The sequence below is a fragment of the Podarcis vaucheri genome, assembly GCF_965113315.1.
Source record: "Podarcis vaucheri genome assembly, chromosome: 9".
In the NCBI taxonomy this organism is placed as follows: domain Eukaryota; kingdom Metazoa; phylum Chordata; class Lepidosauria; order Squamata; family Lacertidae; genus Podarcis; species Podarcis vaucheri.
Window position 1 is genome coordinate 49073553 of NC_138767.1, and position 26990 is coordinate 49100542.

The following is a 26990-nucleotide window of genomic DNA, read 5'->3' on the forward strand; positions in this document are numbered from 1 at the left end:
ATACCTGTATCATTCCTCTTCCTCTGACTAGAAGTATTAGCTTGATCTACTCCGTGAAGCACTGAAAAGCTAAGTATGTTCAATTGAGATTTATTTACATTGGAGGGATTTAAGCATGTGTTTAAGTGAACAGTATAAGTCAATGGTGCTTAAAAGTAATTTGTGCCATATAACCATATAAATGCTGTATGTTAGTACAGTCCCATGGACTGCAAGAAGATCAAACCTCTCCATTCTGAAGGAAATCAGCCCTGAGTGCTCACTGGAAGGACAGATCCTGAAGCTGAGGCTCCAATACTTTGGCCACCTCATGAGAAGAGAAGACTCCCTGGAAAAGACCCTTATGTTGGGAAAGATCACAAGGAGAAGGGGACGACAGAGGACGAGATGGTTGGATAGTGTTCTCGAAGCTACCAACATGAGTTTGACTAAACTGCGGGAGGCAGTGGAAGACAGAAGTGGCTGGCGTGCTCTGGTCCATGGGGTCACGAAGAGTCAGACACGACTAAATGACTAAACAACAACAACGTTAGTACAAACAGGTATAGAGGTTGGATCGACTTAAAAGGGCGTGGACTACTGAAAAGAGACCAAATTTTCAGCAAGAACGACGTTCAGCTGTGCCTGCTGATACAACAGACACACGGGGAAAGTGCATGGCATGGGAGGGTTAGGGGGAGGGGGAAAATATCACGAGAGAGAGGGTTAAATTGCCCCTTCTACAGTACTGCAGGCGGGTAGCGCTGTGGTCTAAACCACTGAGCACTGGTGGAGGAAGAGGAGTGCGGGGGGGGCACCCCGCCCCTGGCAGCGTGATCCCGGCAGGGTGCCATCGTGGCTGCCCCCCCACCCGTGCTGGGTGCCACGCCCCCGCAGGCAGTGCGCCCAGCCCCCAGGACGTGTGCCACGCCCCTACAGGCAATGTGCCCCACCCCCAGGATGTGCTCCAGCCCCCGCCTGCTCTCTGCCCCCCCCGATGCCGGAGCATGAAGCTCCACCACTTCCACTGAGCCTCTTGGGCTTGCCAATCAGAAGGTCGGCGGTTTGAATCCCCGGGACAGAGTGAGCTCCCGGTGCTCGGTCCCAGCTCCCGCCAACCTAGCAGTTCGAAAGCATGCTAAAAAAGAGGGGTGCAAGTAGATAAATAGGTACTGCTCTGGCAGGAAGGTAAACGGCGTTTCCGTGCACTGCTCTCGTTTCAGTGTTCCATTGCGTCAGAAACGGCTTAGTCATGCTGGCCACATGACCCAGAAAAACTATCTGCGGACAAACGCTGGCTCCCTCCGCCTGCAACTGGACTTAACTGTCAGGGGTCCTTTACCTTTTTCTTACAGTACTGCTGTTTAGGTCTATTTCCTACTCCTCCTACATAATTTCTTTCAAAAGGAGTCTAACACCAAGGTATTCCAACAGCATTCATATGTCACATGCTCTGATCCCACAGTCTATGTGGTTTGGATCAGGATTTTGTTCTGTGCACACAACTCCCTCCTCCTCTGACAACTCCAGCCTAATGTAGCACATTCTGGCTTGACAAAACAGATTCTTATTGATGTCTGAACCAGCAAACTAGAGGTGATTCCTCCAAACAAAGATTGTCAATTGTATTTTGCAAACTTGGCTTGGTGAGGAAATGGGAAGGAAGGAGGCATGCTCTTCTTCCCAGTGCTCCAGACAACAACTGGAGGGTTGAAGTATGTGGTATCTGAAAGCAGCCACTGTGCATTACATACCAAAGGGTCTGCTCTGAGTGTGACTAACATTGGATTTTGCCTGGTGCCTTAAAATGATCATCTTAATATGAGTTTCAGATTATTAAAATCCAGAATGCAAAATGTTATTGAATCTGACCTTTTGAATCTGGTAATGCATCAACTACAAGAATTAGGCTTGTTTGTTTATTTTAAACCTATATTATCTTACATAGATATCCTCTTATAGATAATATATCCCATCTGTTGGAAAAGGCTTGGCACTCACTGGATGTTTGTAGAGCACTAAAGGTGTATATTGCTAGGATAAAATACATAAACACCCTGTTTATATCTACGCAGGGGGAAAGTCTCACCCACTTTGCCTAGATGGATCAGAGTGTGTATCAATATGATACTCTTAAATTACCCCATCCAGTTAATTTAACATCCCATTCTACCACGTCTGCAGCAACCACAGCCGCCTTTTCTACAAATTGCTCCATTGTTAGAAAAATGTAGGGCAGCTACCTGGGCTTCTCCTAACACGTTCACGAGGCATTGCAAAATGGACTTATTTGCTTCTGTGGAGGCTGCCTTTGGCAGTTTTCCAACAGGCGTTTATGCCTTAATTTGCTGCAGTTGAGACCTGCTCCAACTGGGAAAGCTGTGGTATGTCCCAGCCTAGTGGCCTCATGATAAATAGTATGACTGGCACTTCCCTTTACCTGTGGATAGTAGTGCCACAAGTCATGGGGGCATTGCAATGTTAGAGGATGGAAAGCTACCACTGGTGGTAAAAAGCAGAATGCACCCACTGGATCCAAAGACCCATAGATCCCTGACCTGCCTGATCCTAGGCTGGTGAAGGGGGAAATTGTGAAGTTACCTGCTCCCCACCTTCCACCATGGTTTGCACAATCTGATGGGGCTTCGGAGGTGGTGATAGATCTGTCACAACATTCCTCCCTTCCCCTCAGACTCCAGGTAGGATTGTTCTGCCCATGACTAGTAACACCTGGGGGCAGGGAAATTGGCATGGAGGAAATGGGTAAAAACCTTCTCTGTGCCACAATCCAAATCTGAATCAGAGCCTCCATGGCAGCTGTTTTTTTTTAAGGGGGGGGGTTCCAAGCCCAGAATTCTGGGTTGTGGTTAGTTAGCATCACATCTAGTTTGACCCTAAGCTGGAACCAGGTCTCTAATAAATGAATCTATATATTTCAATAATGATTCCAAAGTGGAACCCAATCCAGAAATAAACTGATACTCAGGTGGAGGGGACCCAGGTTTATTGATTTTTGGTAGCATATAAATGACAGGAACTTATAACAAATTTCACAGCTCCTTTCATAGTTATTGTAAACTTATTTTGTATGCATCACAGTGCTTCTGAATGCAGGTGCACACAGACAGATTACATAATATTAACTAATATCTGCAGTATTTGCATGTCACATGTCGTTCTTACAAGGTCTCCTGCCTTGTTTACCTCCCCATGTCTATTTACAATTTACATATAAGGTCGCTCCAGCCCTTCAGATCTGTAAACAGTCCCTGGTACTTAGCAACACTGGCATTTGGTTTGCTGTATATTGAATGTGACTTCAACATCTGCAAAAGCATACCTCAGACAAAACATGCTGTAGCTAATTTCACACTAAGAGAAAACTAGATTAAAGCTGTGTCTATCTTTCTATTATCATACAATAACATTGAAATATTTAATTTAGGAAAACAGTCACAATATAAAATTGATGTTGCAAAAATGGTTCACATTAGAAAATTCTGGAGCCTCCATCGGCTTGTTGAAATGATTGCTGTACTGACCTTGACTGGTGAGAATACCCCAGCTAGCTTTTCGTTTCGCAGAACACTCCCCTATGCATTCTAGGCTTCTCTTCGAGACATTCTGTTTAGTGCAGCTCCTCTGAACCGCAGTGTTTGTGGACATGATTTTAACGTTCTCTTCCCTCCTGCCAAAGCCTGCGTGTCATTAATGCAGATGCTCTTCCCTCTGGAATGTCCACAAAGTGCTAACTGCTCTCGGCCCTCCTTGTCATTTTCTCACAAGCTGTCTGGTTGTACTTGCAGTAAAATAGCTACTACACCATCCTGCAATATTTACTAGCAGGACGGGCAGCTAGAGTGAGGGAAGGAAAGGATTGCATTGGCATGTTCTATTTATAAAACAAGAAAGAATCAGCTTAGCTGCAGCCTGGGTCTGTTTACACGAGTTAAAATGGAAGAGGGTGTTTGATTCCTCCCCCTCGCTTACACTTATCCTAGAAAGAAAGACTTCCCTGGTTATGTTGGTTCTCCATTTGTAAAGGGGGGGGGAAGGGCACAGTAGGCATCTGTCACCCAGAAATGTTTTGAAAGCAAGCATAATAACAATTGTAAAGCATTTTGCAAATTAATTTCTAAAGCAATTTTTGGCCATTTTGCAATGGGCAGAGTATTTTCAAGTTTTTACTGCAAAACTGAAATATTAATATTGTAATGGGCAAGGTTCTTGAGCAGGTGATTATAACCAGATCTAGGTGCTTTTGGAGGAAACAGATTTTCTAGATCCTTCAGTCGGGGTTTCAGCCCGGTTTCGGCACGGAAACTGCTTTGGTCACCCTATATGATAATCACTGCTGGGAGAGAGACAGGGGAAATGTCCCTATTAATTTTTCTCAACCTCTCAGTGGCTTTTCATACCATTGACCATGTTATCCTTGTAGAGTTGCTGTCTGAGTTAGGGGTGAGTACCACCGCTTTGCAGTGGTTCTGGTCCTACTTGGATGGTCGTTTCCAGAGAGTGATGCTTGGGGAGTGCTCCTCAGCTCTGTGGAGCCTTCAATGTGGGGTTCCTCAGGGTTCAATTTTATCCCCTATGCTGTTCAACATCTACATGAAACTGCTAAGTAAGCTTATCAGGTGTGTTGGAGTACGTTGTCAGCAATATGCTGATGACACGCAGTTCTATTTTTCCTTTCCATCTGCAGGTGTGGCAGTGGATGTGCTGGACCTTTTCTTGCCTTGGTAATGGACTGGATGAAAGCCAACAAACTGAAGCTCAGTCCAGATAACACTGAGGCACTGTTAGTGGGCAGTTTCCTAGACTGGATGGAAAGGAGGTTGCATGCACTAGATGGGGTTACACTCCCTCTGAAGGAGTGAAGCTTAGGGGTACTCCTGGATCCTTTGCTGTCTTTTGAGGTTCAGGTGGCCTCAGTGGCACAGAGCTTAAGAAGGTGGCCCAGTTGTGACCCTATCTGAACTAGGATAGCCTAACTTCTGTCATCTATGCTCTGGTAACCTCTAAGTTATAATGCATATACATGGATCTACCTCTGAAGATTCGTCAGAAACTTCAGCTGGTGCAGAATTTGGTGGTCAGGTTGCTGATTAATAGTCTTTGGCCTTTGCTTTTTATTTTTGTTTTATTATGTATTTCGTGTTCTCTTTTTGGGTTGTGAACCACCCTGTGATCCTCAGATGAAGGGCAGTATACACATTTAATAAATAATAATAATAATAACAACAACATTGTGAGATACAAGAATGTTGATGATTTTATTATTTATACTCTGCCCATCTGGCTGGGTTTCCCCAACCACAATTTATGGGGGAAAGGACTAAGCATTAGTAACACTTGTAAAGAGCTATTAAAGTACCTTCTCGTACATTGACCTAAACAGGAGCACAAACTGTAAACGTTAGTAAACCAGAGCAAATACTCTTCTGGCATGGCACTAAATAACCTCCTTGTAGTGCTGGAAGAAAATCTTCATGAACAAGCAAACAGAAGAGACTAATCTGGGATAAAGTTACAACACAGATTAACCAGAGTAATGATCTTATTACAGTAGTGGTATCCCCAGTAAAAGAAGCTTACTTATCTTGTGGTCCTGTTAACTAACTTAAGCTTTTCTAGGTGCCAATGCATTTATGATTCCGGCCATAAATATTAGCAAATCTAGTGTTGTCTACAGTATAGATTAATGTGGGGAGTGGGACACTTGCACCTGGGGGCCAAATCACATATCTTGAACCTTTACATCAGGCATAGGCAAACTCGGCCCTCCAGATGTTTTGGGGACTACAACACCCATCATCCCTGACCACTGGTCCTTTTAGCTAGGGATGATGGGAATTGTAGTCCCAAAAACATCTGGAGAGCCAAGTTTGCCTATGCCTGTTTTATATTTTCTCCCCTTTCTGGCCCCTCTCTCAGCCCCCCTTTTCTCTGGCCTTATTCTCATTGCTGCTTTTTTCAACTAGATTTTTTAAAAATGGTGTATTTTATTCATTCGTTTCAAATTCTGCATACGTGTGCAGGAACATGCTTATTCTGGGAGATAGAAAAACTGAAAGTATTTGATGAGAAAGGCGTTCAAAAGTCCGCTTACCTTTTCTGGTGGGCAGCATTGCGAAGGCATCGGGCTCCGCAATGATCCGGCTGGGGGCAGAGATCAGCCCCCACATTGTCACTGCCCAGCTATGTCACCAGCGCTGGGTGGGCCTCTGCCCAGGGGCAACCCTGCTGACGAATCAGTGCCGGCTGTAGGCGAGGCCACAGGAAATTTAAACCGCGGCACTTCCGGGGGCCATTCAAGCCATAGGACTCCCCCTATTGGTGCTTTACCCTTAGCTGGTCTCCCGGCAGACAGGCAGGAGTCAATATATAGTCTGGCTTCACCCAATGCCTAAGCCAAATCCCTCACATCTATAATTGATAAAGTTGTGGCCTATTCAAACCCATAAACCAAAATCCACTTGTCTGTGTGGGAACTGCGGGTCATGGGGCCTTGGCACGCAATCAATGATATGGCTTATGCCATACTGTGGACCACTCTCCTTCCCTATTGTGAGTGGTGGTGAGTGTCACGTTGATTGTTTTACTACTCATTTGCTCTGGATTTTATTGGAGAGGGAGAAGATAAAAATGATGGACAGTAAAGGCCAGAAGGAGCAACTGGGCTAGCCCATTCAGCTTCATTGAACCAGTCAACCTCTTGCCACATGCCAGCTCTCTGTCTTAGTTGGATGGTTTAGCAGATTCAGCCCCTATCCAGCACACAGATCCTCAGACCTCCTACACGAATGAAAGGAGCCATCTCACATAACTACTGCTGAACAAAGCAGCAACAGCTACCAGATACAGACTATGGGGAAGAGAGAGAGAGAGTGTACATGTGAAAGAGAGATTATGGTCTGTCTGTGAGACAGAATGGATGAATGAGCATATATGAAAGGGAGGATGCAAACCTGCATGGGAAAAAGAAGGAAAGAGATCTGCTTTGCATAGATTTTGAGTTCTTTGCCATAATCTGAAAAACAATCAGAAAGTATCTCAGCTTCTGTGTTTTCTATAAGGCAATCTTAATTTTTTTTAAAAAATGATATTTATTGAAAAAAGAATTTTTTAAAAAAAATTACAAAGAAAAAAGACAAAACAGAAAAATAAAAAGAAAAAATAAAACCATCATTTTCAAATTCTCCACTTTCATTACCTTCTTTCTATGACCTCCTCCTCCTCCCTTTTCTTGTATCTTGATTAATAGTTGTCACAGCAAATCCTTTCCATAATTCATAGTATTCTGTCATTACATTGCGTTACTCTATTTTCATCTTTTCTTATAGAAACCTTAAAGCTTAAGACTTAAATCTTATTTTTACCAACTTCTTATAACCATTACCTTTTTACCTAATTCTTTAAACATTTTTACAAGAGCCAAGTAATTTCATTTCAACATTTTTCTAACATTCATCAATTTTATAAAGCATTCCTAATGATAGAAAAAAGAAATAAACAATCCAATCTTCTTCCAGCGTCCCTTCCTCCTGGTGTAAGGCAATCTTAATTTTTAACAATATGTCGCATACAAGTGAATTGTGGGTGCCGTTTAATGTAAACATTAGATTCATCTGCTTGAGTTATAAATGGAATTTTAGTTTTTCCTTTGTGACACCGTTGGAGTCTGGATTGTGTAAGAATGATATGTGATGATGGCTTGATATCATGGATGAATGTATTGTTTGGTGGCAGGGGACAAGTAAACACATGGAACAGGTCTATACCTAGATTACACAGTGTTTTTACTTGTCTTCTGCCCATGAGTACAGGGCTCTACTCCAGCTACTATCCTTTGAGACTGCCAGCAGGTACGTGACTTGCATATTGCCAAAAAGAGGAAATATATCACCTGAAAAAGGACAATAGTAAATATTTGCTTATGTTTTTCATATGCTAATTTGTATTTATAGATGCAGATTCAGAATTACTTAATATAATTTAAAAAGAAATACAATTCATCTCAGTATAATGAGAAAGACTGACTAGGTGGCCTGTCTGTTCAGTCTCTTGTCCAGGTTCTAATTGTTGATAGGTAACTTCAGGGTTCCTGCTTTCCCTTGTTGTTGTTTAGTCGTTTAGTCGTGTCGGACTCTTCGTGACCCCATGAACCAGAGCACGCCAGGCACTCCTGTCTTCCACTGCCTCCGGCAGTTTGGTCAGACTCATGTTTGTAGCTTCGAGGACACTGTCCAACCATCTCGTCCTCTGTCGTCCCCTTCTCCTTGTGCCCTCCATCTTTCCCAACATCAGGGTCTTTTCCAGGGAGTCTTCTTTTCTCATGAGGTGGCCAAAGTATTGGAGCCTCAGCTTCAGGATCTGTCCTTCCAGTGAACATTCAGGGCTGATTTCCTTCAGAATGGATGCATTTGATCTTCTTGCAGTCCATGGGACTCTCAAGAGTCTCCTCCAGCACCATAATTCAAAAGCATCAATTCTTCGGCAATCAGCCTTCTTTATGGTCCAGCTCTCACTTCCATACATCACTACCGTGAAAACCATGGCTTTAACTATACAGACCTTTGTTGGCAAGGTGATGTCTCTGCTTTTTAAGATGCTGCCTAGGTTTGCCATCGCCTTTCTCCCAAGGAGCAGGTGTCTTTTAATTTCGTGTCTGCTGTCACCATGTCATGACTGCTTTCCCTTATATTTATTTAATGTTAAACTGGTCTTGGACCAGAAAACCTTCAGAGAGAAGACTGCCCTCTGTAAAGATGGTGTTTCCTGCTTGGCAGGGGGTTGGACTCGATGGCCCTTGTGGTCTCTTCCAACTCTATGATTCTATGATTCTATGATTCTATGATTCTAAGTATTGCGCATAGCTGCTTTACCTGTCAGGCTTTGCCCCTAGGACCCTCCCAGGTACTAAAACGGTGTCTTTCAGGAATTGGTGGCCCTAGACACTACACGGTCAGAAGGCCTTGACCCTCTATGCAGCATATGCAATAGAATCCATGCCTACAAAAATGCCCAGTGAGTCAGAGTAAAGAAGGGAGAAAGCAGCCCTATATGAATACTACATTAGGGATGCACATATTAAGAAAGAGATTTTATGGCTTTATCCACAAGTTCAAGATCTTGACAAGGGACAGTCCACTTCAGATGGGGAAAGTGGTAACCCTAACCATCTATATGAATGCAACTAACTCATCATACCTCAACAAATCTCTTTTTTAAAAGATATTTTTATTGAAATTTTCAGTTATAGATTTCCCAGCATTAAATACCCACCGTTATAATAATACATTCATTGACTTCTCTTCTTCTCTTTCCATGGTTTCTTTTCTTTTCTTTTCATGGTTAATTTTCCCACTATTACTGCATATTCTATTACAACCATTACAACCATTTAATCCCACCCCCCTTTTCATATTACCTCATCTTTTTATACTGTTGAATTTACCTTAATCCTGTTAGCGTTTTCACTTGTTTACAATTATTTCCCAAATATTCTACCAAGATTTTCCATTCCTCTTTGTAGACTCGATCTTCTTGTTCCCTTATTCTGCTGGTTAGGTATGCTAACCTGCTTATTCCATCATTTAAAGTTGCCATTCCTCCTTCTTAGTGACCTCTCCCACCCTCCATTTTTGGGCTAACAAAATCTGAGCTGCTATAATTGCATACATAATCCCCCCCGACTTCTGGGAACCTCCATCTGTGCCATTCCTAAAAGGAATGCTTCTGGGTTGGGGTGTGTGTGTTATTTTAAACCATTTTCTCATCTCATTATAATATCTCAACAAATCTCTGCGTATTAATAATTTGGTGGACATGTTTTTTAAGAAAAGAGCTCATGTAAAACCACAGTGCTCAACTGTTGACTACACAGCTTAAGAAAAATAAAATGCTAAATCCTGCTGTTTTTATGTGTTGGGTACCGTGTGCCATATTCCTTTCATGACCACTAGAGCTCTATTATACCTAGAAAGCTAGGATGTTCCTATATAGTTTTTATTAATAGAACTATGATCTATCTGGAATGTGAGCTGAGAAAACATCTTGTACTATTTTTCCTCGCCCAACAACTGTTGTTGAGTGACATTATCAGTTGCAATTGTTAAACAGGGTAGTAGGAAAACATTACTTATCATTCCTGACTGTATGAATGCCATCAACCTCTTCAGATAACACATCAAGAAATATGAGCTTCTATGGAATTTCCAGAGCTTATGGGGACAATTCATAATAAAGGAGATGGGTGATGTAGGTTGCAACCCTGTGTACAATTACCTGGGTATAAGTCTTATTGAACTCAATGAGGTTTACAGTGGTACCTCGGGTTACATACACTTCAGGTTACACACTCCACTAACCCAGAAATAGTGCTTCAGGTTAAGAACTTTGCTTTAGGATAAGAACAGAAATCGGGCTCCGGCGGCGCGGCAGCAGTGGGAGGCCCCATTAGCTAAAGTGGTGCTTCAGGTTAAGAACAGTTTCAGGTTAAGAACAAACTTCTGGAACGAATTAAGTACTTAACCTGAGGTACCACTGTACTTCTGAGGAAATCAACCTTGGCTTAGGAAGGGGGGCGGTCCCTGCCATTAACCCACAATTTCTAGTGTGGGTTTATGTCACAGTAATTATACATTACTCAGAAGTAACCCCTGCTAAATTCCATGGGGATGGCTCCTTTGATACATTCACATAAGGTCATTGTTGTGGAGAGTCATCAGCCTCTGTATTATGGGAGTTCTGTCTCTACTCTGCACAAAAGGTATATATTTTGACATGCAATAGTAAATGATCATTTTGCACACGTTCAAAGCACATATGACCATGCACATGCGCACCGCCGCTAACCCGGAAGTGGCAGGAAAAGTGTGCATAATGGAGTAGGCTTAAACACGCTCTGCCACCACACATGTTGATCTGGAATACAACCCCCGTGCAAATCAGGGATTGCCTATATCTGCAGACCCCCAACTCCCAGCCTAGGGAGTCATTCCAGGGGAATGCCCAGTGCAGAGGTTCCCCATGCATGTACTAGAAAGAGGAAAATAACATAACACTTTCCCCCTTACTACACAAATCATAATATCTATAATCTTAATTGTAGCTGGAGTGTTGTTTGGAAGAACTGCACTTAGATCCTTGCAACAATTCAATCAACTTAACCTCTTTTGTGTCCAAAGCAATGTTGTAAGTATTGCCTAAAATAAGGATGATTCATTCTGTTGAGGGTGTATTTTGAACCACAAGGGAGACAGAAACCTTCAGAATAAACTGGGGGGAAATTCCTTCCTGATTTGATAATGCTGTTGGGAATGTATCTAACTTCTAGCCATTCATTTCTATCAAAGGAAATACTCTTAGCACTTTAACACATACCCATCCCATCTAATTTCCTAATGCTAGTTGTTGCTATATTTTATGTCTAGAATCTCTTCCAGTCGCTCCAAGCGAATGTTTTTGGAATGATTCCCATAAAGACATGCATTAGAATTAGCCATTGTGTCAACCATTCTCCTAGGCTGGCACTGGAAAATGCTTTTCCATAAAACTAAACTTGGATGACCAGCTTCCATACAATATGTACTCTTAATAGGATGCATTTCAGAAGCACTCCACTGGAAGCAAACATATGGCAATGTCACCTCAGAGAAAGAGAAAATACTCAATTACAGGGAAATGAAGTATAATATATCTCATTAAATAGTATCCCATCTGCATTCAGCTCAGTTTTAAAACAGTATGAGGCTTATGTTCTGGGTTGTTGTTTTTCTGATATCTTACTTATTTGATAATTATACTGTTTTATGACATACGACACCTTAAAATCTAATATGATGAAGGGTGGTATAAAAATGTTTTAAATAAATAAATGGGAAACTTTCTTCAAATCTCTAGCTGTCATTTCCTGTTAAGAGCATTTTTAAACATTTGATATTTAAATTGAGTTATATTTACCTTAGTTTATATTGCAAACCTATTTTTAGTAGAACTACATTGCATTTAAATACAGTTGTACCTTGGGTTAAGTACTTAATTCGTTCCAGAGGTCCGTACTTCACCTCAAACTGTTCTTAACCTGAAGCACCACTTTAGCTAATGCGGCCTACTGCTGCCACCGCGCCGCCAGAGCCCGATTTCTGTTCTTATCCTGAAGCAAAGTTCTTAACCTGAAGCACTATTTCTGGGTTAGTGGAGTGTGTAACCTGAAGCATTTGTAACCTGAAACGTATGTGACCTGAAGCGTATGTAACCTGAGGCACCACTGTACATTGCAATAACAATATTTACACATGGAACAAATACAAGAGAGGCTCATGGATGTATTAGTGTCATGGATGGAGACATTCTGCACCCCTGCATATACTCATGAGGAGATACACCACATTGAAAATTAACTTCTTTCTTTAAACATAGTATTTGGGATCATTCCCAATCAATAAGTAAATATCACAAGCAGTTTGTAGGGAGGAGGCAGTTGTAGGCACTGGCGGAGGAAGAAGAGTGCGGGGGGAGCACACTGCCCCTGGCAGCGTGATTCCGGTAGGATGCCATCGCGGCTGCCACCCTGCCCGCGCAGGGAGCCACGCCTGCGGAGGTGGTGTGCCGCACCCCCAGGATGCGTGCCACACCCCTGGGATGCACACCAGCCCTGCCCCCGAATGTTCTCCGCCACTGGTTGCAGGATTGTGTTAATAATTTGCTGGGTTAAGGGGTGCCAAATAATTACTTCAGGCCTTGCCGCCAGATAAGAATCCTTCCTGGACTTGGACAATCCTTGGCACCAGCAACACCTCTGGCTCCTGCAATATCATGGGCAGAAACCGAAATCTTTAAACCTGGCTGCACCAAAGAATCAAGTGATTATAAGTCTCATAATGTAAAATCCCATACCCATTTGTTTAGAATTGATGGTCTCCTTTGACACACATACTTCTGGGATTTTGAGTATAAAGAACTCAAAGCTGACTAACAACACACAAATGCTGCAGTGCAGCCGCCCCTTACTCATACAGACCACAATTGCATATTACTTAGGAGTGAATTGCTGAATGCTGAGGCCTAAGAAAAGCGAGCTCTTTGTATGCTTAGTTTGTGACATATATATACCCTTTTGAACACATTTACAAAAAATATCACATCTTCATAATATAAATGTTTGAAATTTTATAAACCAGATGAAAAATGGATTTTACTACCATCTTCAAAAATATTAAGAATCAGGTTCCACTCTATATTATAGTTTTGCATTAAAAGTTGGATAGTGTTATGGCACAAATAATCTTGGTAAACAAGGAGATGTAGTTAACCTATGCAAGCATTATTAATGTCAGCCAGTACTTTATAGGCATTTTCCTTCCTCCATTTGATAAAAACAGAACCAGAGCAAATGAAGATTAATTTCACAATTTTAATTTACTATTTTAACATTTTACTCGTGTTAGATTGAATCTGCTTTAGAGGTAATCATAAAACAGCCTATAGCTCAGTTGGTAGAACATGAAACTTTTAATCTCGGGGTAAAGGGTTCAAGCCCCATCTTGGGCAAAAGATTCCTGCTTTGCAGGGGCTGGACTAGATGGCTCTCATGGTTCCTTCCAACTTTACAATTCTGATTCTATGAAATACTATTCAATGTGAAAATAAAGTGGGAAAGTCTGGTCAGTAACAGGTTGCCTAAAGATTATGGAAAATTACAGATTAGTTTGCTTAAAGAAAAGACTTATAAAAGTTAGCAGTTCAATAACAAGAAATGACAAAGGTGATAGAGGAAACAAAAGCGTACCTTGTTCTTGAGGAAGTCCATAAAACTCAGCAGCTATTCTTGCTGCCTCTTTACGGTTCCCTTTTACAATATAGAAATGGCTGAGTATTGCGAGGCTGATTTTCACAAAAAGCTTAAAGCAGAAAAGTGAAAGTATCGTAAAGTAGACATTGGATAGTTGTTGGGCAAAAGGACGGTTTTCCTCTACGACAGTCATTGCTGCACAAGAGGCTTTGTCAGTGTTTAGATACAGCTCCGAAATATGTCGCTAAGATAGTATGGCTCCAGCCAGACACTCCTAGGGAACAGCTGGTGCTGAGGAAAGAAAATATCAGCTGGTCATGATGCTTGCAGCTCAAAATATGGGGATTATTTATACTGTACATAGCACTGAGTTCACTTGAGCTCCTGCTAGTGTGATGGTATTTCAGCTGGAGAAGAACACATATAAACAGTTTCAAACACTTTGAATATGACACTCCATACTAAAACAGTAGCTTCGTTCCACAGCTCACATATCTATTGTGTATAATCACATCAGTTTTGCATCTGAAGAATAGTTGTCAAACGGTATGATTTACAACTTGTTCTTGTTTTACTCCACAGTTTTAACCACCTGCTGTCAATCTGAAAGAAGATTGTCACCCTCCCTGAAAACATGATAAACACACATACACACTTTTGTTGGATCTTTTATTAAAGTGATGTTCTTACATTTTCTCAACATATTTATTTTAAAAGGATGAGTTCTGTTTAATTAGAATGAAATGGAAAGCCAAGCCAGGAAAAAGGGCTTGGTGTGTTAACTAGGCTATGCCTATGACAGATCCCTGGAAGGGAAGGAAGCTGATGCAATTTTGGAGACATTTGTCTATGCCTGTTATAATGAATGTTGTTTAACAATTTGGATGTATGTTTAAACACCAGTGGCTTTGCTTGAAATATCATTTAATATGAGCTTGTGCAACTAAGGCTGTGTTTCAGATTTCTACTAATGGACACATTCTCAAATACTAATATGGTCTTGAAAGCAGAGGTGTCACCAAGTTCTTAAAACACTTGGGACACAAACGCATGATACAAATTTGTATATGCAAATATATATATGCAAATTTAAGCAGACTTTCAAAGAGAAAGCTGCCCTGCAGGGAAAATGATTGTTTTTGGGGTTTTGTTTAAAAAAAAGGGGGATTGAGAAACTAAGGCATGATGCAAAAGACTAGACTTTCTCCTCCACCAGGTCACCCCTGTTTAAAAGAAACATAGTCTTGTTTGCCTGATAGCTATTCCAACTTTCTAGGGTTTGAAGCTTTGGGGTTTAGACAGGATGGCCCTGGCAAATATTGTTAGGGAAATTACAGATAAATGGCCTAGGAAGTAACTGGAGAATCATTTGGATTCTGTGCAAGAAATAGCCAGCTTGTGAAGACAAACTATGGTTTGGGGGAAAACAGAGATACTGTACCCGATTTCTTGGACTCTGAATTAACAGCATCTTGTGGTGCTGGGTGTATCCTTAAAGATCTGATGTGGAAACAGTGAACTCTGATTGTCTGTTGGAATGTTTAAGCTATACCTCCACCTACCTTCAACCTGTATAGTTGTGTAAAAAACACAAAAAACCCACCCTCAAACATAAAATGCCAATAACTTTGCAGTGACCTTCTAAATCTTGGTAAGTGCTGTGCTCCTACATCTCAGTGCTTGGAGAAGTGGAGTGTGCAACACTAATGTGAGCCTGTCCTCTTTAGTAGTGTGCGCAGAAGTAGTATTGCTTGTTTAAAAGCTTTAGGAAAGATAAATAATATTCCGTGTTTGAGTAATCTACAACCGTTGACCCCAGAGAGAGCCTTTCATATCTCTTTCTCCAGGAATTGCATCTAGAGTGAGCCACTTCAGAGCCACAGAGGTGGGTGGCAACTTCAGTGCCTTTGTGATATCGCCAGCCAGCACACCAATCCATCTCTTATCTGACAGCTGTTTGCAGAATTCCATCCCAAAGCAGTAGCTGTGACAGGCATGCCACTGCTGCCAGATCAAAAGGGGAAGTAACCAACAGAGCTTACCTACATATGGTGAAGCAAAAGGCACTCTGAGATATGCAAGGTCACAGGGAGAACAAACACGGGCTAATTATGCTACCCATTCTCAAAACATCCCACCTGGCCTGTTTACAACACTTGAGATTAATAGTAGAAAAAACGCGGAAACAATCGTGCATGGAAAGGCTCTAGGCAGAAGGAAAAAACTGCCACATGAACTAGTCACAAGGTTAGAAATGTCTGGCAGCACAAAACAAACACAAAGCCCAGCACAGCTGCTGCTTGGTAACATGATTGGCAGTGCATGAGCGGGAAAAGGAGTGCATGAGCAGGAAAACGTTCTCCGAGACAGGGCCAGGGAAGAGCCAGCCTCCAGCGAAGAAGTCGCTACAGACAAAACGGCAGATAAAAAGACCAGGGGGCTGTTGAAGATCCAACTTTTGGAGAGATCCAACTTTTGAGCTTATGAGGAAAGGCCACTGATATATACTCAGAGTCGCAAAGTGATTTCATGCTCTTTATTCAGCTCTTAGTGGTGAGGAGGAATGAGTGGATGTCCCCTCAAAGTATCTGCTTTATATACATTATTTACACAATGGGCTGCACATGATTGGCTAATTCTGGAATTCTACTGTAAGCCAATCAGGTTGTGGATTCACTTATATCTGGAGCATGATTGGGTGGTTCCTGCCAACCAATCATACTGCTGCATTGTTCTAGGACCAATCAGGCCGCTTCAGTTTGGATCCTATTCAACTCAGTACATAACAGCCACTAAATAATGGAGGAGAGGAGGCCTAGTTTGGCTTGGCTTCTGATGGCCCTAGGGAGGACACAGGCAGCGTGATGACCTCAGGGGCAGTGGGCTCTCTACTTTTGCTCACTCAGGTAGGCCTCTCAAGGTGCACAGGTGGGTGGATGTTGCCATCAGGGTCTATGAGACAGTTGGCTAAGGATAAGGGGAGCATCAATGAAGCTTACAAAGATGTTTCCTAGCAGAGCTGGCCTATCAGACAAGTGGGAGGAGTTATGTGGGATAAAAGAGAATAGTCCAAAAGAGCTGGTTGGGCCATGCAGGAAAACACCACCACCACAAACTGGCTTATAAGTATAAAACCAAATTTACTAGAACAATAGCTAGAATAGAGATAGGCTATAACTATTCAGACAACAAACATGCTAAGGTGCCATGTGCAAGACAAAGCCTGGACATACTGTAAACATGGAATGGATAAATAAATGTACAACTCTATCTTAACAAGTTACATATACAGTAAACATTATACAGACTGGATAAATGAACCGTTCGACAAGTAGCGTAAGTCCTTTAACGGAATGGCAACCCCGTGCCACCACAACGGCAAGGGTAGCACATTGGAGAATATGAAAAAGTTTTTCAAAGCTGTTTTTCAAAGCTTGAACTGGATGAGATGTTTTTCAATGGGTCTTGAGTTGGAAACACAAAGCCGTGTACATGGATCAATCACAGGAAGGCAAATCAAAGCCACCACCCTGGTGAGAATAACGCAAGTAGGCAAAGGACCAGGGAAGTGATCAACTCTTAATTAAAACAAAACCAAAACCTGCTTGATTTGCAGTATGGGAAGTTGGTGTTTAAAGCAAACAGATTTTGCACGGGCTTATTAAACTAGATCCTAGCCGGGATGTCAAAATATATTGAATTAAAACACACACTCCCCACCCCCCAAGTGAGAGCTTTCAGGCACCATGAAGTAACTGACCCATAAGCCTTGTCACTTGAACAGCTGGTTAAGGGGCAAAATACTGCATTGCATTTCCGTGTGTAGAAGCTCGACTTCCCTCCATACAGATCAGTTCATAGGTGGATTCGAAAAGCTGCTTTTTTAGCAGACAGCCGTCAGGCGGCACTCGCTGCCTGCGGCGACTAGCAGCGGGTTATATAGAACGGGAGGAGACAATCATAAGAGAATTTAGACTGTTCCTTCGCCTGCAGACCGGATTTCCTGGCTATTTTTGACGGCTTGACTATTTAGCTTCAGAGTGGTAACAAGGCAGTTGCTCATAAGGCAGCAACAAGGGAGATGTTCCGGCTTTTTTCGGTGCAGTGACTTGGGAGCAACGCGCGTCCTCCTCTAAAAGGAAGGACTAAGTTTAAGTTTCTCCAACGTCAAGTCTTCTTTGGGTTATTTTATTTTAAAGAAGGGTTTTTTAAATGTCCTACAAAATGTCCATTGCTCATTGCCCCCCACCCTGAAGATGGGGTAACTGGGAGCTGTAGTGAGAGTTTACTATAGTCCGCTCTCACGGTGCTGATTTGGACTCTGTCTCTTTATCACCTTGCCACGATTCATTCAACTAGCTGCAAGTGGGTGGATTGTACCTGAACGTGATTATATCACAATCCTGAGCAAACCTCACGATCTCCACAGTGCAGGCGGTGACTGAAGTTAATAATGACTTAAAGTAACTCTCTAACAAATGTTTGCTTAAAAAAAACAATTCAGTCTTTTTTAAAAAACCAAAACAAAACAGTGTCTTTATTAGCGAAATGAAACCTCACCAGCAAAGGTTTCCATCGCGGTACTACACAGATGAGGCATGTCACCAAGATGCAGGCAGAACTATTGCAGTACAAAACAAGATATGCAAATAAGCTAATGTCGCTAATGTCCATACAACTAGGGCTTGCGATCTCTAAACGCACAAGCCCTATTGAGCTCAGTGGGGTTTACTTCTGAGTAGACATTCACCTTGCATGGCAAATGCCACGAAAGAGGCGCCTCAACACAAAACGCCCCTCGGGCTGCAGCAGAGGCGAAGGTAGCCGCTTTCCTGCCCTTCCGCCCCCGAATGCCGCTGCTGCCGCCGCCGCCGCCGCTGTTCTCCGTTCACTCGCGCGCGGACACGCCGTGACGCTCCGACTATTCTATAGGGATCCCCATTCCATGCCAGAAGGTGGTTCCCCTACTATCACTCTGCCCTTTTTTATCTCTCTTTTTTTCTTGCGGCGGCGGGCGGGCGGGCGGAAGCGACTCTTCGAGGCCGATGGGACTTCCGGGCAGGCCGAGCTAGGGCGGAGGGAAGGAGGGAGGCGGGCAGGGAGGCGCAGGGACGCTGGCTGGGCTCCTCCTCGCGCGGGCGGCTGGGCGGGCTCGGCTTTTCGGCGGCCGTTTCGGGCCTCCTTTCCCTTTCAGCCACGCAGCGCGGCGGTGGCGGCAGCAGCAGCTCCCCCCTCCTCCCGCGTCCGCTTCCCCGCCACCCGAGGCTCGCTCGCTCGCTGGTCCTGCCTGCGCGCTTGAGACGGCGGAGGCGGGCGGTGCGACCGGCCGGCAGGCAGGCAGGCGAAGAGGGCCGGAGCGAGCGTGCCTGTTTGTGTGTGTGTGTGGTGAAGGCCGGAGCGGCCGGCGGGGGAGATGAACACCGTCCTGACCCGCGCCAACTCTCTCTTCGCCTTCTCGCTGAGCGTGATGGCGGCGCTGACCTTCGGCTGCTTCATCACCACCGCCTTCAAAGAGCGCACGGTGCCCGTCAGCATCGCCGTCTCGCGGGTCATCCTGTGAGTGAGGGGCGAGGGCAGGGTTGGGGGTCCTCTCTTCTTCCTCCTGGGGGCTGAGCCTCTTCGAAGTCTTTTGAGTAGTGGGCGGAAAAGGTTCCCCTTCTCACCCCTTTCTCCGCAAGGATGTGGGGTGAGGAGATTGGGGTGCAGAAGGCGAAGCCTGACTTGCTTCGAAGTATTCTCCCTTCATCCCCCCCAAAAAAAATCCATGCCCTCCTTGTAGAGCATCCCTCATGTGCAAAACGTTTTGCAACGAGCCATCTCCCTTCGCTCCATTAATATTCACCTGTGGTCCTCGAAGTGATTTGGGGCGGGGGCATAACTTATCAGGATGTCTTTGTGTGCGCCCATGGCAGTGGCTGATGTGCATTACAGTTACCCCACCTCCCAGCAATAATTATTATTTCCCCCCCCCACACACACACATCAGTCCCATCCCTGCTGCAAATAAGTCGCACAATGGAATGTTCATGTTAAATGGGATTGTTACTGAAGACGGATAAAAGCGTTGTGTATTATTGATCCTGCAATAATCGCACGTTGTTCTCTGTGTTATCATCTAAGTTTGGATTCCCTTTTCTCTTTGTCGATTATGGGTCTCAGAACAGTAGACCTTTCCTTCCTGTTCTCTCATTTCCCCTTTGTGCGAGCCAATGAGCGAGCACCACGAACTCTCTGGTGCTGTAGTGTCCGCCCTCTGGCAGGCTCCCTCCAGGGTGTACATATGAAAGGCAACTCGTCTATTGGGTTTAGCACACGTCAGTGGCTGTTGCCCTGGCAGCATATTGCCAAGCATATGTCTGTTTCCATGCAGTTGGGGGTGGGGGGGCAGTGTTGTTTTACAGCAAATTCCCGTGCTGTTCTGACAAATACAAGTCCTGTTCTCAGCATTGCTGACTGGTGTTGCTCTGAATGGTTTCATAGACTGTCGTGCATCGTTTGTGGTGCTTGCATACTGATTTTATGTTCCGTGGTGCATTTGGAGCTAAGTAGGAACATCTCAGCTGAATGTGTTAAATTATGGGCTTCAAACATCATACTCTATGCTATTAAAATGTGCTAAATGTGACTGCTCTTCATGAATAAAAGCATGGCAATGCATGGAGAATTAGATTTGTTCTGGTGTTCTCTCGCATTGTGCCTCTTGGCAAGAACATTAACATTAGTTGCCAAATGTCATCATCACATAATGGCTATGATAACTATAACTTGTAAGGCAAAGGAAATTAAATTATGTAGCCTATACATTATTGAAATCACAGGTGACATTCACTTGGCTCACTTTTGCCTAAATTTCTTGCCCAACTCCTAAGTTCCCTTCTGCTGCCCTGCATAATGTTGCATGCCACCCCAATGTCCGAGCGGTGTGAGCGTTCCAGGATCTTACCTAGGGTTTGGTTTCCTCATTCCTAGGGACAGTAGAGACTGACTGATGTCTTTAGGATGTCAGGTTTATCTACACACACACACATACCCTATGATGGAGGGACTCACAGCATTAACATCCCAGAAGGTCTTGCTTCTCCCATATTCACAGCCTTGGATTTCAGCAGAAAGCAGGCATGACTCTCACTCCCTGACTTCTGCTTGCTTCTAGCACAGCTCTCGCTCTCTCACTATGGCTTTTGTCTTCTCACTACCAGCCAGGTGAGGGAGGGGGTCCTCCCATTTGCCCTCTGGCACAAAGTAACTTCCTTATTACAAATAAGCTGGCCTTGCTACTTCAACAGTTGAATCCTCCAAACACAACCCTGTAAACAGTTGAATCCTCCAAACACAACCCTGTAAACATTTGTGTAGCCATAATATTTTATTTATGACTTACAGAACATTTGCATTCTCTAAGGGAATATTTGTTTAAAACTTTTAATTTTTCCAAATTTTGGAGAATGTTTAGATATGCATGTTTAAAATATCCAAGTTAAGTTATTGGCTTGGATTCTAAGACAAGTCAACTTCAGGAAGTATATTTAAACTGTAATTATTATTGTTCGTTCTACATTCTGTTACAAGGGACCAGCCTCAGCACTGCCTATATTTCCCATTTTTTCCCACTGAATAAGAGTATCCTTTCTCTGAAGACACTAATATTATCTTGTGCCAGCTTCAAAGAAGTTTGAATAATGTGGTTTTTTGTGTGTTTTTAGGAAAAATGTAGAAGACTTCACTGGACCTGGAGAAAGAAGTGACCTTGGAATCATTACTTTTGACATTACTGCAGATATCCTTCATAAAAATTTGTAGAGCTTCAGAATAAATCCTGTTTTTAAGTACTGATTACTAGAGGGTGAGAAAACAAAAAATCTATACATCTTTGAAGCTACTTCTAACAAAAGCTGGGAATGGAGAATACATGATACAGATATTAAAGGGTAGAATTTTTGGTTTATATTTTAGTGTTTTCTGAACTACAGCATTGTTATTAATGTCATAATGATACCTGATTCTTTAGTGTGGTGCTGATGTAACACACCTGATCACTTAACCATGGTTGAGTGGGCTACAAGCTTGCACACTTCTCTTATCTCAGTGGTGAATTCCCCTTCCTTCCCTTTTAGCGCTATGGTGTTGCATTACTGAAGGTTGCCAAGTATTTGCAAACCAATTTATAAATCTGGTATTAAATGATGGTTAAAGCTAACCCTGGATACTCTGAAGACAAATATTTACATTTAGAAAAACAAAAACAGAAGGGGACCATGCCACTAAGTTATTCATGGAAAACAATGCCACATTTTGTTAACCCTCATTTTCTTGCCCGTTATCTTTGCTTTGCTTTCTCTCTGTCACAACTCTCCCTGTTCTCTCTCCTCACCAAATTGTGGTCGTCGTCCCCTTCCTCTCTTTTCACCCACATCCTTTCCCTCCAGTCTTGCTTTTTGCTCTGCTGCTGGTCCTTCCCCCTCTCATTCCCTAGTATGGCTGCCTGGTTGAAACAGGACAGGCATACTGGCACAAACTCAGCCATGCAGCCCTGAGTCCAGGAAGCAGCTGAGCACCCACCCTTGCTATTTTCAGGCACCTGCAATCTGAAGGTGTTTCCATAAAGAGTGAAAACAACAGTGGACAAGTGTTTCAGTTAGAAGTTTCCCCAGGGAACTGCAATTTGCACACAGACCCTACATTATGCAGGCCTGCCCTAAGTGTTTTCATTATCCCAGTGGGATTTCTTGTCTTGAAACTGTATACTCAGTGTCATATCAGAAACTGCCTTCAGCTTCATCTGTAGTTTGCTATGTAGAATAAGGAACTACTGTTTGGGTTACACAAGTCTGAAAACTGAACTAGTTGTACTAGTTATTGGATACTGGCCTAGAACTCTAGTACATAAGAGACTTCGGCTTTGCTTCTTCAAAATCCCAAATTTCTCAGTCCTATAGCTGGAATAAACAGGACCGGCATGCATATATTCTATTACCTGTTTAATACCAGTATCTGATAGTATGGCTTTTATTGATTGTAAGCAGCATCTGAGGTAATGTGGAATAAAAATGTTTTAAAATGAGCAAAAATGGTTTATTTGAAACAATATGAAAAATCCATTTCCTTTTGAAGATTTTTTTTAAAAATAAGAATTGGGACTCATGGAAGAATGCAGGGGAGTTAAATAGATTTGGAAATGGTGAGTGATCACCCCTTCCTTTCTGTCTCTTATTCCCCCAACACAAAAATAAGAACCTTTAGCAGCTTTCTTTTTTTTTACAAAAGTAAACGGCTGTTCTTGATCTACAAAAATTAAAATGTCATGAATCCTCAGTTAATATGTTGTTTATCACAGAGAAAAAGCCTTAAGTTGAGAAATGCCTTCTGAATAGCACATTTCTGCTTTAAAATGCTTGGATAGTTGATCTGCACTGAACAAATGTTTTTGAAAATATTCAAAATTTGAAACAATATATGTTCCTTAACGTTCACACATCTGCACAGTATATTTGACTGGAATGTGAAACAATTATTTCTGTATTTATCAGCAGAATATTCAACAAAGAACAATGTAAGTATAACTTGTAAAGTGGTTAAATGGAAATGCATACTATTTGTATAGTTATTTCTGTCGACTCACGAAGGGGGAGCGGGAAAAAACTTAAACACGTAGCAGAGTCATCCCCCCCCCCAAAAAAAAAATAGACCAGAGGCAATTGTACTTCATTCAGCAGAGCTTTTACTGCTACTGAGGCAAATGAGCATAATGGTCACAAATCCAATACATTCAGGATTGGCATAGTTCATAAAAATCCAGTTGCAGCACTTACAATAAAACATGCAATACTTATCATAAGACTAAACCTTAACACTACAGTGATACTTTGGTTTTCGAATGTCTTGGAAGTCGAACGTTTCAGTTTTGAACGCCGAAAACCCGGAAGTAACTGCTTCAGTTTTCAAATGCGCCTCGGAAATTGAACAGGAAACACAGCTTCCATTGCTTGTGGTGGAAGGGTGAAGCATGAGCCCAGATTCATGTTGTAACAAGGTGGATTGTCTTGTTTCCCAGCAGCACAGCATGAGTGGTAGAAGAGGAGCAGAGCAAAACTTTTCAGCGCACAAGTGCAAATGTATATTTACATTAAAGCATAGTTTGTTTCCATCTGTGGTTTAATGTGGTGTGATAACAGGGTCTCTGTATACTGAAAGAAGGCAAACAGTGAAACATTGCCACTCATATTTTGTGATTCTTGCTAGATAGATCCACCAAGTCCTCTGCAGAAAACATGTAAATAGGCTGGAAATACTAGTTTATTCCAATTTCCATTTATTTTAGTAACAGATTGGCATTTTGGGGAAGTGGGCTGCAGTTCTCAATCTATCTGGTGCACAGTCATAGCTTTGAATTACTAGTCAGCTATGCACACAATACAAATCTTGATAACAGTAACAAAGTCTATTTTATTAGGTGTTAATTTTTCCAAAAGCAGTTCATGAACTGTTTACTTCTTTTTATTGTAATGCTGCAATGTTTTTTCAGGAAGGACTTTTTTTGTCGATGCTTTACTATGTAGTTTACTTTTGAGCCTATAACTCTCGCGATATCACTGAAAGAAAACAGCACCCCTCAAGCCCTGGGTGAATGGCTATCTCCATGTTCAGCTTCCTTGAGGATAATTTTTTGCCATTTTTTAATTCCTTTTAGTGATTAATGGCAGCTTTAATTGCAGGCTTTGAACCAGGTTGTCCTCTGGGACAAAATTATTTTAAGAGGGGATAATCCAAAGCTGCTGTTGAAAGACATGAAATCAAAATACTTCTTCTTTGATGATGGAAATGGTCTCAAGTGAGTAAATTCCCTTCCTGTATTCGTTTTGATTATGTATGCAGTGATGTAGCTGAGAGAACTCGTCAGCAGAGAGAATGTTTACCTTCAGGAATGCGCTCACGTTGTCATCTACATTCTTTTAGTGGAATAACATTTTCTTATCACAGGCTTTCTGTCAACATAACGCATTTTGCAAACAGCCATAGTTCACATGACTTACTATGTGCAAAATCTGAGTTCCCCTTGTGTCTTTTGCAGCCACATTTAATGTTGTGGTTGTGCCAGCTGGAAGCTGTCAAAACTTTGGAGTAGTCGCCTCATTACCTGCAAGCACAATCTAACCTACAGCAGCTAAGCAGATGAAACGAATTAGCACGAGGGATGAGACAATGATCAGGGTGGGGATGGGGAGCAAGATGCAGAGGGAACAGTTATACTAGGAGAGGGTTCTTATTTAAGAAACGTTGGAAATGCTGGAAGGAAAGCAGCAACCAGAAAAAGTGTTTACAAGGGCTCACAAAGTTTCTACTTTTTATAGTGCTTCTGTTTCTGGATTTAAGGTTCAATACATTAGTTTTCTCAAGTCCTATTGAGATCTGCAGCACTTCCAACGCTTAACAGTAATTTTTTTTAGGACACTTTCTGCAGATTAGCACATCTAGAGTTTGGTATGTTTTTAAGATGCAAAGTATCATAAATGTCATTGTCATACTTTCTTGGTGAGAAAAATTGGTCCCCTGCATGTGGCCAATGGATTGTATGATAAATAAGATTAATGAATTCTTAATGCTGGCATACATGGTCCTGCATGCTGCAGCATTTATTGCAATGTACACTGCTTAGAGCATTCAAATGATTCTACTAATACTGTGTTCAAATTGCAGGGGCAACAGAAACATCACATTGACTCTTTCATGGAATGTCGTACCAAATGCTGGCATCCTACCTCTTGTGACAGGAGCAGGACACATATCTGTTCCATTCCCAGATACTTATAAAACGGCAAAAAGCTATTAAATTATTATGCTGAACCTTGAGTAACATATTTTTATACTTGTACATTATAAATTTTATCGCTTTTTCGTCTCCCGCCCACCTCAATTCAAAGGTACTGTACTGAGTTTCTTTAGGTTTAGCTGAGATGGAAGGAAAATAATTTGACTGGTTTATTTTCAACTTTCAATTCAAAAAAATGAACTTGAAATCTCAAGGAAAGGTGAATAATTGTTTTAAATTTTGGGCAAAAAGTTATTGTTCTGGTTATCAGGACAGGTAATACCTTTCTTACAAATAAAACTTTTTGAAACCGGAAACAGTTCATTTGGTTTGAATGTATTGAGAGTTCATGTTTCCCTCCGGTCTTTCACATTTCCCTATAGGTAGGAGATGTTTGTCTTGAGATTTCAGATCCAAAGCTATGACGAAATTAAAAGACCTTAATAAATGATACAGAGTTGGGAAGGACTTAAATAACTTTCTATAAAGATTTAGTCCAGCTTTTCTTATGAAAAGATTTTCTAAAAAGCTTTATGGAGTATGATCTACACCTTATTAAAACCGTGCTGCATCCTTAATTTTTTTAGTTTCCTTTTAAAGTGTAAATACAACGAAAGTTAGAATTCATAGGTAAAGAATGAATAATTAAATCAGCAATCATGAATATAAGAGTTTCGATCATTGGATACAGTAAAGATGCTTCATAGTCTCTTCTATCTATAGCCATCTGTGCCTCCTGAAATACCTTTCTGAAGTTTTTAGTGGGTTTCCAAACAATGGGCATAAGTGGGTTATGTGATTTTTAGGACTTTTGCTTCTCCCACATTCCATTGCTCTTTCCCCAGGTGTTCTCCCCCACCCCCCCAAAAAAAAAACGTAGCAGAGGCGTTTTGGGGGAGTGGAGGTGATCGTATGCTGCAAAAAAGAAGAAAAGTTTTATAAAAGGCAGATAACAGGGCTATAGCACCCCCTTTCTGAGCAAGCAGAGATGTCCGTGGTTTCTCACAATATTGTAAGCCAGAATATACATAGCTTCTTACAGTGATGACCATTTATCGCTTACCACGAGATCAATTACAGTTGAACTTTAGGGAATTATCTGAATTCTTAGATGAGGAAGGAGGAAGATCCTGAAAAGGGCTTTTACATTAACAAATGGTTCATTTCTCTAAGACTTCCCACTAGCAGCTTACCTTTTTCTACAAAAAACAATGAAACTGCAATCCCATGATTATGTTTCTAAGGAAACAAATTTCCATTGCCTGTTAAATATTTATTTTATAAATATTATATATTTATATTATTTTGTATTTATATTTGGCTCTTCCACCCAAAGGTTCTCAGACAAATGTTCATTGCAAAATATAAGCATATACTGTAATACAAAGTTCTTGAAACAATAGAATA

At 42.1% G+C, this 26990-nt stretch overlaps 2 protein-coding genes and 1 long non-coding RNA gene across 12 annotated transcripts in view; 2 read left to right on the top strand and 1 right to left on the bottom strand.

Moving 5' to 3' along the window:
• The window catches only part of LOC309540439, a 34996-nt gene extending 19181 nt beyond the window's left edge, over window positions 1-15815 (top strand). For 6 of the 8 annotated variants that reach the window (XR_014223270.1, XR_014223271.1, XR_014223272.1 and 3 more), the window contains 2 exons: window positions 11096-11178; window positions 14360-14431. This is a non-coding gene — a long non-coding RNA (uncharacterized lncRNA). Of the gene's footprint in view, window positions 1-31; window positions 74-11095; window positions 11179-14359; window positions 14432-15624 lie in introns of those variants that run through there. The other 2 variants (XR_014223269.1, XR_014223268.1) reach the window with 2 other exon arrangements.
• ASB5 (ankyrin repeat and SOCS box containing 5) overlaps window positions 1-18353 on the bottom strand; it is a 32045-nt gene extending 13692 nt beyond the window's left edge. The window contains exons 1-2 of one of the 3 annotated variants that reach the window (XM_082237280.1): window positions 18338-18353; window positions 13775-14068 (exon numbers count right to left, since the gene is read on the bottom strand). In XM_082237280.1, coding sequence (XP_082093406.1) covers window positions 13775-13970 — 196 coding nt within the window. In that variant the 5' untranslated portion in view covers window positions 13971-14068; window positions 18338-18353. Of the gene's footprint in view, window positions 1-3521; window positions 3901-13774; window positions 14102-18337 lie in introns of those variants that run through there. The other 2 variants (XM_082237281.1, XM_082237282.1) reach the window with 2 other exon arrangements.
• Window positions 18354-18876: 523 nt separating this feature from the next.
• Window positions 18877-25618, top strand: SPCS3 (signal peptidase complex subunit 3). Its single transcript, XM_082237308.1, has 5 exons — window positions 18877-19333; window positions 21481-21554; window positions 23251-23327; window positions 24490-24605; window positions 25472-25618. Exons 1-5 carry the CDS (start codon window positions 19191-19193, stop codon window positions 25602-25604), a joined length of 543 nt encoding a protein of 180 aa, XP_082093434.1. The 5' UTR covers window positions 18877-19190; the 3' UTR covers window positions 25605-25618.
• Window positions 25619-26990: the final 1372 nt, after the last annotated feature.